We start from the raw sequence: 12,611 nt of genomic DNA on the forward strand, positions 1-12,611 counted from the left end.
CCAGTAGCTCAGCTGAGGATTCAGCATCCTGTACCTGTGGTGGTGGTGGGGGGGGGGCACAGCAGGGGCTGACACCAGTAGAGGTGAAGCCTCAGCTTCAGCAGGGAATTGGGGGGTGGGGGGGGTGTACATTAGGTCTAGAAATTTCACAGCACCACAGGGAGGGAAACACACACGCATACAACACACACACACATCCTGCAGAATATTGCCAATATTATGTTATGAATATTCAACAAAACATGACAATTGGAAGACAATGAAACAAGAAAACAGCTGCTCAAATATGTTTTTCACTTGATTGCTTTGAGAGAAATAATTTCCTCCCCTTCACTGCAGGATATGTGCTAAAGCCTGCATCTGAACCCTGGGAGGATGGAGATCAGCCTTTGCATGCTCATGTGTGAGTGTTTCTCTCTTGTCTTTGCTCCATATAATATTTAAACACCACTTCCATAAAAGTGTGACCATTTTGTGAAATACAATAAAAACTGTACTTTCACATTTTCAACTGACTGCTGAGCAGATAAAGTCTTGTGTGCCGCAACTTTTTTATGGTGTTATACAAATTAAGATTTTTATATCTACATTTTCAAAGTGAAAACACTGAAAGTCTTTCCCTTGTACTTTTGTCAGTTAAATTAAGATACAAACAAATAAATAAATTAATAAATAAATAAAGAGTTTTTGATTTATTTTCTAAAACATTTCAACTTACAGAAATGGGGTTTGGGAGTCTACTCTCTCTACATACAGTATGTCTTCTTCTATGTTAAGACATTACTGATTAGGTGTAGAAGGTGTTAAAGATGTCTCTGCTCATGTTCAGTTTCTGTGGCCTGAGCTCTGTGTTTCAGATGATCCAATTTCAGAATGACAGCTCCTGTGTACAAAATATTTCTTGTGTTTTTATGACAGTGCATACTTACTCCCACTCCTTGCGCCGTGCCTGTGGTGTGCTGTGGATCTTATGAGCTTGGTGGCTTTGACAATGTCCCTCTGCTCGAATCAGGCCCCCCCGACGCCTCTTGATCACATTGGGACTGACCGCCACGTCTCCATCCACCCCCAGCATTCCCCCGCCGAGTTCGAAGGACGAGGTCACATCAGAGAGAGCCCCCAGGCGGTTTTGGTGTAAGAGGGGGGCGTGGCCGGACATTTGTGGGAGGTAGAGGGTATCGTAGCTGGTTGACAGACTTTGGGGCTCCAGGAGCGAGTGGCCCCCAGAAAACAGGCCAGACCCTCCAGCCAGTCCTGTGCGATGCTTCTGCCAGGTCTCGCAGCCCACTAGGGGCGAATGGACAACATGATACCTGGGGGTGCTGCTACCAGGCATCACTCCCACACCCACGCCCAGACCAACCACTGGATGCTGTGTCCCAGATGGGGTTCTTGGTAGCCCCAAAGCATTATGGTTCCCTGTCAGAGACTGAGAGCTGACCGAACAGGAGCCCAATTCCAGCATTGTCGGAAGGCTGCCCAGGATTTCAGCATAGTGCTGTAGAGGGAAAAGAAGGACACAAACAAAGATACTGTATATGAAAGTAGCCTTGGATAACCAGACCTATGTACAACGCTTTGTTTTAACACTAAAATAGTCCTGGAGAACTGGGGAAACCCATTATTATTCTGTAACAGGAAAATAAATACAGCTAACAACAGTATCACTTGCAAAAAGAGTCTGGAGTTACTTGTTGTGGTTGATCATCTTCAAGTGGGGATGTGAGATCTAGAAATAAAATGTCTAAATTCTCACATCAGTGAAAATGATTATCTGCAGATAGGTGAAATAGAGAAAAGTAGGGGCTGAACAGATCAGTTCCCATGAGCAGGGCCTTCAAAAAAATGAAATTTTAGTTGACAATTAATTTTCAAACAAACACATTTTTATTAGACTTAATTATACTTTTCTGTTCTTCTAAAGGCACCTACAAATTTTTAATCATACACCTACACTATACATTAAACAAGAGTCATTTTGTTGAACACCGGAACACACAAGTAATGAATGCACTTTTTTCTCTAAACAATGACAAAGAGCAGATTTATCATAAATACCTTCTACAGCCTAGCAGCTTGGAGTTAACTGTAAATACTTCTTTTTTTCCACAGAATCAACTATGTAATATATATCTAGTCTAACCAAACCTTGCCCAGTTATTACTTAAACAAAATCATGTGACTCAGTTGTAATGAAATCACTGCTTGTAATAATGTACACAGAAATTGGCAGATACATAAAAAACAATATTTTACAGATTATAAAACAGCTCGACTCTCCACGTCCTGTTTGAAAATCTTTTTGAGCCTTCCCACTTCCGACCACACACAGAGTTGCGTTCATAAAATTTTACTACAACTGTACAACATAATTTACACAACTTTGCCTAAACTCAGAGGTGTTCACCAAGGTTATTATCGTTAACGAAAACGAACGAAATGACGAAAACTAAAATTGAAAAAATATTTTCGTTAACTGAAATAAATAAAAACTCTAATTACAAGAAAAAAACGATAACTAACCGAAATTGTATTGTGAGCTTACAAAACTAACTAAAACGTATAAAAATTATGGATAAAATTCCATTCACTTTCGTCTTTGTTAATGTTGGATTGATATGAAATAGATTTATTTCGCTCCAGCAATTTTAGTTAGCGGCACCATACGACACTTCACAGTCCATCATGTCTGGTCACTTGTGGTTTCCAGTCGTCTTCTAGTCCCCACTCTACATGGAACATACAGACTAAAGCTGGGACAAAGCAGCAGAGTCCTGGGATATACTTTAGTGATGCGTGGGGTCGGGGGGTTTTTTTGTTTGTTTTTTTTTTGCTCACTGTGTGTGCATGAGTGACAGAGACAGAGTGGAGCTAAATGGCAGAGTCAGACAGGACTAGCATCCAGGTAAAGACTGGAGAGTTTATCACCATGAAAAGGCCTTCCAAGCCCTTAACTGCACAGTTTATTTTTTATTTTTTTGTAATTTATTTTTTATTGACATTCAGTATCAGACATTTACATGTAGTATAACACATAAACATATTGCACATTTCTGTTGTCTGCTCTAAAATGCCAGAATAATATATTTTTGTAACTAAAACAGGAAAAGAAACAAAAAGAAAAAAGAAGAAAAAAAAAAAGGAACTACCAACAAATAGGGAGTGATCTCTTCCATCCAATACAGTCACTAAGTTGTGAAAACAAAATCAGGTCTATAGGGTGTGACATATTTGATCCATTTTGCCCAGTATAAAGTAAATTTCTCCAGTTTGTAATTAACAAATGCTGTTATTTTTTCCATTTTATAAATGTCCATTGTGATTTCCATCCATTCATTTAAAGTTGGGCTCTCCTGTGATAGCCATTTCCTGGTAATAGTCTTTTTACAGGCCACCAGCAAAATGTTTATCTCTTTTTGGCCATTCCTGAGGTATGTGTCCGAAGAACAAAATCTTACTCTCAAAGGGAGAATGTCCTGTAGGGCATTATGTATTTCTCTCCAATTATCCTTTGTGAGTGGACAATCCCAAAAAACATGGTAATGATTTGTACATTGATTACCACAGTTTCTCCAGCAGACAGGGGTGTCATAGTGAGACTTCTGGGATGGTGTAATGAAGAATCTAATTAGGCATTTCCAGCCAAACTCCCTCCACTTCTGTGAGCTGGTACACATCCACTGAAACCTCCATATTGTTGTCCATTCATCCTCAGATATCATTATCCCGCCTTCCTTCTCCCATTTTTTTTAATATATAAAGTTGAGTGTGATTTCAGATTCATCAGACCCTTATACAGATGTGAAACTGTTCTATCAATAGTTATTGAATTATAGGCTTTTGTAAACAGTTCAATCAGACATGTGCATGTCCTAATTACATATTTCACCTTCCTATCAACATAATGCCTTAATTGAAAATATCGATAGAAATCTTGTTTTTCTAATAAATGTGACCTTTGAAGCATTTCAAAACTGAGCAGTTTTCCATCTTTCATTATCCAACATAAGGCTGTTATACCCTTAGTTTTAACTGCACAGTTTAGAAGAGGAGAAAAGAGGAGGATGAAAACTAATCCAATTACAGAGGTATGTGACCTGTTATAATGTTAAAAAAACGTTTGATGTTACTAGCAACAGTTAGCTGAACTGAAATGAAGCAAAGTTGGTTAATAATGGAACTGTAGATGATTAAGATATGACATATCCGCTAAGGTGTGATTTACTGCTGCTGAACTGGGTTATATATGTTTATAAGTGGTTTATATATGTTTCTATTTGTGCATCTCCTCTCACGCTTTGCACATCTTAGCATTGTTTTCATGTAAGTGATGTTGTGTATGGATCGCACCCCCCACCCCACCCCCCAACCTGCTATAGGGAATTTATGCATCGAACTGTACATCTGTTTGTGTCAATGAGTCACCCTAACCCGACCCCCAAATAAAGTGTCCAGGGTAACCCACTGATCTGCGCCTCACTAATTTCTTTGAATAGGATGGTGAGGAAGATAAAATATATGAAATAACTAATACTAAAACTAAACTAAAGTAAACTAAACTAAAACTAAGCATTCAGAAAGAAACGATAACTAATAAAAACTAGCAAACCTGCTCTAAAAACTAATTAAAACTAACTGAATTAGAGAAAAAAAAAAAAAAAACTAATTAAAACAAAACTATAATTAAAATCCAAAACTATTATAACCTTGGTGTTCACCTGTCCTTTGTGTCACTACCAAACTGCACTGACTTTCGGATGGGTCACACTGAAGCAGATTTATCACTCTATTCCTATTCACTAGGCTTACATAAGCACAAAAATGTTGCCTTTTAAAACCATTGACTTGATCCATTGATTTGGTTGTCGTTTCAGTCTGAACGAACAAATAAAAACATTACAGTGACATGACAATACAAACTGCAGAATTTTACTGAAATACACACAGTGGGAAAGGGCAGCATGAAGATGGGCAAAAAATGGCAAAAAAAAATTTGTAAAAACACTGTACAAGTACATTTTTAGGCAGGCCTTGATAAAACCAAAAATAACACTTTTCAGAGCCTCATATGGATTTGTGCAAGTGTCTAGTGATTTTCTGACATATAAACATCACTGAACCTGGACATTCAGACACTGATCATCTCTGTAGCAGCTTCTTAACAGCTTTGCTGCCTGAAACATGAAGAGAAGCTGATAATGACAGGTGCTAACTTAAGCACCTCGACATGAAGTAATTTAACAGTGGAAAATTCATAATTTATGTAAGTTTTGTTCATCTGTTTCTATCTAGGTGAATGAAGATGTTACCATGATTATGCCGATTAAATCTCAAATACTTGAATCAAAACAATGATATAATAATCCTGACAGGTCTACCTGTGAGTAGGAACAGCATTTCCAAGTTCCACATAATGATTTAGTTGACTGGTGCTGGTATTAAATGAAACTGAAGCCTTCATTTTAGTTGAGGTTTTATTAATTTGATATAACATAATTCTCATTTACAGGTGCAGACAGTTTGTGCTTGGGTGTTGGATAATAGTTTCATCCATCACAAGCCTGAGGGGAGTTGACTTCAGCGTCAGAATGCATTTGTTTAGTTAACTCTTAGAGCCAATTTGTCAATAGCCCAATGTGCCCTCGCTGTCATTAGTCAGTTTAAAATGTTACTAGTTCTCCAAGCATCACAATCAATTAGATGAACTGTGATGCGGCTCTCAAAGCTAATAATCCTAAATAAAACAGTGGCAGCGCAGGCGAACACTTGCAAAGAGAAAGACAGAAGCCTCCTCAACAGCTCTTTTTCTTTTCGATCAGGTAGAAACACAAAGGTGTAGCCTATTTTTAGAGATATACTAAACAACATCATGTATGCAGCAAATCTCAACTGCCACACGCCAAACTAATATGTTGGTTGCTGCTGCATGTGTTGTAGCTTTACGGAACCCTTAATATTCCAGTTAGCAGAATGATTTCTGGTTTTAAGGTCCCTGAGAGGAAAGGCTCTAAATAACTTGTACATGGAGCAGTAAAGAATATGTTGTATAACACAGACATGAAACAGAAAAGCCGACATCTCTTCAGCTGTCTTGAGCAATGAGCATCATCTCTGTCAGACTTAAGCACCTTGAGAGAAGGTCATTAGGCTGCTGTTAATAAGAGGTACTCTTAACTTGGCCATTTCATGTAAAAAAAAAAAAAAAAAAGAAATATTTGATTTCAAGAAGGTGCCCACATACACGTCCAGGTATCAAGTTTTTTGCACAACCTAAACTGTGTCATGTCTTCTGGTTTCTAAAGAGCATAATTTCGGAAAATTAAGGGAGGGAAAATTAGTAGACTTATATGATATGACTGATATAAGATACGCTCTTTGGGCTGTATTTTATAGGGACACAAACAAATTAGGAATAATTTGATTTAGTGCATCCATGAGACAAATTGTTGCATTTAGTATGGAAACAAATGAAACCGATGAAAAAATATAATGAACAATGCACCACATGACAAATGAAATATTAATCTTTTCTTGAGGCTAGAATGAGACTGCTAGAGCTAATCAAGTGTGCCTATCACACACTACCAGCACGTTTATTTGTTGATCATATGCATTACAGATTACCTCTCAGTGTTAAGACTCACTGATCAACTATCTAAAGCAAACAAGGACACGGGTCTGTGGAGCCACTCATGGACTAGGACTAGTTTTCATACAGATGAATCAGTGAATAAATAAAATCAACAGACTAGCTAAAGACATCCATGCATGGCCACTGTAAATCAACACTGTGCAACTACTGAAAAGGTGCTGAAGTTGTTGCTATTGTGTAACAGTGGTGACAAAAAACCTGGTGCTCCTCTTTGCCTGGCAATAAAACAAAATCAATAATTATAATAAATCACAAAAAAAAAAAAAAATCAGAGTCTGCAGGTATGTTTTTGTCTTACATGTTATGTCATCAATGTTGTTTTCATCATTTTATCTTAGTTGGTTTTATCTTTCACATTTTCATCTTGTTTTGTCATTGAAGTTTGATCTGGTCTTGTTAATTGTTTAAGCCGTTTTCATCTTTTTATGTTTTTTTTTTTTTTTTACATCATTTTTATGTTTGGTCTTTTATGATGTTGTATTGTTTCATCCTCTAAAGGGTGTTTCTGTGTTTCACATTTCACAACATTTTCATCTTGTTGCATCTTGGGCGAATAATTTCAAACCACAAATATCTATCTGGCTTCTCAAACTTTAAATCAAGCTTTATATTGAAAGAAATAATGATTTGACTTTTATCACAACAACTACTAACACTGACATATTGAAAATTTTCATCACAATAAGATTTTTGTTCAGACCTCCTAACCCTAATCCTAGCTTCAGAGTGCACAAAAAGTGTATGCATTAGAAAGAGTCTCTTACAGAAAAATACAAGTTTTAAATGTATGCATATTAGACCATAAAGTTTCTCACAGATTCCTGGCAGGGAGCTTTGTCTGAGATAAAGCAGGAGAACTTCCATTGATCCAGTCTTTAATTAATCCATTTCATAAATTATGCTTTAAAATAGCCTGAACTGGAACACCAGCACAGTGAGCTCATATGTATGTTTATGTTTATGTTTATGCATTTGGCAGACGCTTTTTTCCAAAGAGACTTACAGGGGAAAACCAATCAAATGACTCAATCAATCAATGTAGGTATGTTTGTGTTCAGATATATATATATATATATATATATATATATATATATATATATATATATATATTATATACATATGTGTGTGTGTGTGTGTGTGTGTGTGTGTGTGTGTGTGTGTGTGTGTGTGTGTGTATGTATGTATATATTAGGGCTGGGAAATAAAACAATATATATCCTTTCCTTAATAGAAATATGAGACATGCTTGATACAATTTTGATAGAATTCATTTGTCCATGTTTTGACAGACATAAGAACAGCCAATCATAATTAAATAGAGCCACAATGAACCAATCACACTAGAACTACGTCAAACTAGGTTGATGCACACAGCACAGGCATAAGAGCCAGCCGCAGCACACATGCTAATGTTTGGCTACAGTGGGAGGTAATGAGTGTTCCCTCAGGAGAAAATATGACCAAGAACTCAGACAACTGGGTTACTGAAAAGTAGGGTGCGAACTGTTTCAGTTCCAAGCCTTCGATACAATACAAAGGTGGACCGAACTAATACATGTAGCCTATGTGAAGAACGGAAATATTCACCTTTCCTTAAGTTTCACTTTCGGTGTTACGGCAGTTAAGGAATTCAGCCCCAGGCATATAACCCCGGTATTGTTTCATGAAGATGGTCTGTTTTGTTTGTGTTCTCTTGAAAGCGTTTGCCTGTTGGTCAGACTTTTAGTTTAGTTTTAAATATATGTACCTGCTTTATTTTTCTGAAACAGTTCTATAATGTTCATCAGCACATCTATCATGTTCAACGTCTGACAGAAAATAAATAATATTTAAATCAAAAATAACCATCTGATGTCTTCACAACTAACTTATAAGTAATGGAAAATTAAAAATTAAAGCTTGACAAAAATAGTGATTTGATTTATCTCGTGATACATCGATATCATCTGATATGAAAAAAATTGTGATATGATTTTTTTTCCATTTCACCCAGCCCTAACACACACACACTCACACACACATATATACGTACATATATATATATATATATATATATATATATATATACACACACACACACACACACACACACACACACACACACACACATATATATATATATATATATATATATATATATATATATATATATGTACACAATACTGGTCAAAAGTTTTAGAACACCCCAATTTTTCCAGTTTTGTATTGAAATTCAAGCAGTTCAAGTCCAATGAACAGCTTGAAATGGTACAAAGGTAAGCGGTGAACTGCCAGAGGTACAAAAAAAGTTAAGGTTAAACAAAACTGAAAAATAATGTACAGCAAAATTTACAATATTTTGAGGCAGGGATTGAAAGACAGTGTACGACCAATTAGTTTATTGAAAGTCATGAGAATTTATTTGCCACAAGAAAATTTACATAATAGAAAATGTTTTTATTCTATGTGTCCTCCTCCTTTCTCAATAACTGCCTTCACACGCTTCCTGAAACTTGCGCAAGTGCTCCTCAAATATTCGGGTGACAACTTCTCCCATTCTTCTTTAATAATATCTTCCAGACTTTCTCGTAATAGTTTTGCTCATAGTCATTCTCTTCTTTACATTATAAACAGTCTTTATGGACACTCTAACTATTTTTGAAATCTCCTTTGGTGTGACAAGTGCATTCAACAAATCACACACTCTTTGATGTTTGCTTTCCTGATTACTCATATGGGCAAAAGTTTCTGAAAAGGTATGGATAATAGTGTTAGGTATGATTATGACATCAATATATGTTTGGTTTCAAAACAATTGATGTAGTGCCTGCTGAGAAAAAACAACTAAATGTTCATTGTAAATTTTGCTTCCCCACCCGTATATATATATGTATATATGTATATGTATGTATGTATGTATGTATATATATATATATATATATATATATATATATATATATATATATATATATATATATATATATATACATATATATATATATATATATATATATATATATATATATATATATATATATATATACTATTTTCAAGGAGTTCAATGTAAGTAAGTGGCCATCAGTAGTATTACACTTACAGATACTTGAACACTGGCTTCGAGGCACATATTTAGGGCTAAAAGAGAAATATACCTCTGCTGATTCAAAGCAACTAAAATGGGATTGATGCTGGCAAGAAATGCTGGTATTGATTGTAAATTGGCATAAGCATAAGGCTCCACTTTAAGTTACCTGAAATCAAATGATTCATAGTACATTTAGCACAAAGGCATAAAGACTGTGTTGATCTACATATTCACTTTTACATTTGTGAAAGTGTAGTCTTTTACCATCTGCTAGTAAGATAAAAAGCTGTTACAATGACTCTTTCAATCCATTATGTGATGTGTTTGGTTTTTACAATCAATATTTAGCTTCTTATGCTCTGAATTTATGTTTATTTTCCCGGATAGAGGAGGATGCAATTACATTATATTACAGGACAAACACATAACCACAAGAAAATGTAGAAAACATCTCATTTCCCACCTTCCTGCAGCCATTATCTACTATAGATCATTATTACTAGCAGCTCTTTACCACAGTTTTAAAAACATCCCTCGTGAAGTGCATAAATCCAAACATCAGGGCTCTGCTTCTTCCCTTCACTCAATTTAAGAACCATATTGTTGACGAAAGTTGCCTGTGGGTTGATGGTTCCTCCAATTAGCTTTTAGGCAGTCGGTTTAGTCTAGTCACTGAGCTTTTACAGTCATTATCATAAATGGTTCATAAACATCTAATGTACACCTCACAGCTGTCTGCTGACTTCCAACAGTTGCATTTTGAGACAAGCCTGTAATTATAAACTGGAGGGGCAGGCACATACTCCCAGTATACAAATACTCCCAGTATACAAATTAAAAAATGTGGCCTAAATAAAAGATAGAGAGAAATGTCTAAATTTGTTAGATTGCAGCTTGTCTTTATTTTGTTATGTTTGTGTGAAGGCAGGTATGAATGAGTTACCATGGTTACAGGGATGCTCTATCAAACAAAAAAAACACAACAACAAAAAAACAAGATAAATAATATTATCAACTCCTCTTTACAATGCTCAGGGCTGATTAAGAGTGAATATAATGCATACTAACAACAAATTTCTCTGTCAAAAGGACATAGGAGACAGCAGGACACTCTTGTTGACAGCAGAGAAAAAAAGGATTCCATTGTTGATAAATTAATTTGTCCACGAACAGAAAACTTAATCTTTTCCAACTTTAAAAGAAAAGTACATCACGCACCCATTGCACAAAGGTGGGGTCAGAGGTTCCTTCCACTTAAAGAGAATCATACGACGTGGCCAATAGTGTACAAAAAGCTATCAAGTTGCTTTGGGCTTTGGACAATCCCAGCGCAGGAGAGGAAACTCCAAAAAAAGCCAGTAGGGGGCATGGTTGCACTGATTTACCCAAAGCAGTGCTAATCAAAGCAAAACTATTATTCCAAAAAGTATTATGTTTTGAGCAAGACCAAAACACATGAACATGATTGGCAGGGGCAACACCACACCGGTTACAGTTGAGATTTACATCAGAGAAAATCTTTGCCATCTTTTGGTTGGTCCATAAACAGCGATGTATATTTTATACAGCATAAATGACTGCCAGAGCTTGTGAGGGAGGTTGAGAGATACCGTCTAGATATAGTCGGGCTCACCTCCACACATAGCTTGGGCTCTGGAACCCAACCCCTCGAAAGGGGCTGGACTCTCCACTTCTCTGGCGTTGCCCGCGGTGAGAGGCGGCGGGCTGGTGTGGGCTTACTCATAGCCCCTCAGCTCAGCCGCCATGTGTTGGAGTTCACCCCGGTGAATGAGAGGGTCGCGTCCCTACGCCTTCGGGTCGGGGACAGGTGCCTCACTGTTGTTTCGGCCTACGGGCCGAACAGCAGTGCAGCGTACCCGGCCCTCTTGGAGTCTCTGGGAGGGGTGCTGGATGGTGCTCCGACTGGGGACTCCATTGTTCTCCTGGGCGACTTCAATGCCCACGTGGGCAACGACAGTGAGACCTGGAGGGGGGTGATGGGGAGGAACAGCCTCCCTGATCTGAACCCGAGTGGTGTTCTGTTACTGGACTTCTGTGCTAGTCACAGTTTGTCCATAACAAACACCATGTTCCAACACAGGGATGTCCATAAGTGCACTTCGCACCAGGACACCCTAGGCCGGAGGTCGATGATCGACTTCATTGTCGTATCATCAGACCTCCGGCCGTGTGTTTTGGACACTCGGGTGAAGAGAGGGGCAGAGCTGTCAACCGATCACCACCTGGTGGTGAGTTGGATCCGCTGGCGAAGGAGGAAACCGGACCGACTCGGCAGGCCCAAACGTGTTGTGAGGGTCTGTTGGGAACGTCTGGCAGAACCCGATGTCAGTGCGGTCTTCAACTCCCACCTCCGGGAGAGCTTCTCCCAGATCCCGGGGAGGCTGGGGACATTGAGTCCGAGTGGACCATGTTCTCCACCTCCATTGTCAAAGCGGCTGCTCGGAGCTGTGGTCGCAAGGTCTCCAGTGCCTGTCGTGGCGGCAATCCCCGAACCCGGTGGTGGACCCCGGAAGTAAGGGATGCTGTCAAGCTGAAGAAGGAGTCTTATCGGGCCTTGTTGGCCCGTGGGACTCCCGAGGCAGCTGATGGGTACCGGAAGGCCAAGCGTGCTGCAGCTCAGGCGGATGTGGAGGCAAAAACTCGGGTCTGGATGGAGTTTGGGGAGGCCATGGAGGAGGACTATCGGTCGGCCTCGAGGAAATTCTGGCAAACTATCCGGCGCCTCTGGAGGGGAAAGCAGTGCGCCACCAACACTGTTTACAGTGGAAGTGGGGAGCTGCTGACCTCGACTGGGGATGTTGTCGGGCGGTGGAAGGAATACTTCGAGGATCTCCTCAATCCCACTGCCACGTCTTCCATAGAAGAAGCAGAGGC

The 12,611-nt window shown here is 38.5% G+C and overlaps 1 protein-coding gene across 1 annotated transcript in view; it reads right to left on the bottom strand.

The window, feature by feature from the left end:
- Positions 1-12,611, bottom strand: part of cacna1ea (calcium channel, voltage-dependent, R type, alpha 1E subunit a) — a 232,909-nt gene that overhangs the window by 170,054 nt on the left and 50,244 nt on the right. Inside the window, 1 exon segment of the mRNA XM_030132402.1 lies at positions 930-1,498. Within this exon segment, the coding sequence (XP_029988262.1) occupies positions 930-1,465 (536 nt within the window). The 5' untranslated portion in view covers positions 1,466-1,498.

The sequence above is a fragment of the Sphaeramia orbicularis genome, chromosome 4 (genome assembly GCF_902148855.1).
Source record: "Sphaeramia orbicularis chromosome 4, fSphaOr1.1, whole genome shotgun sequence".
Lineage (NCBI taxonomy): Eukaryota > Metazoa > Chordata > Actinopteri > Kurtiformes > Apogonidae > Sphaeramia > Sphaeramia orbicularis.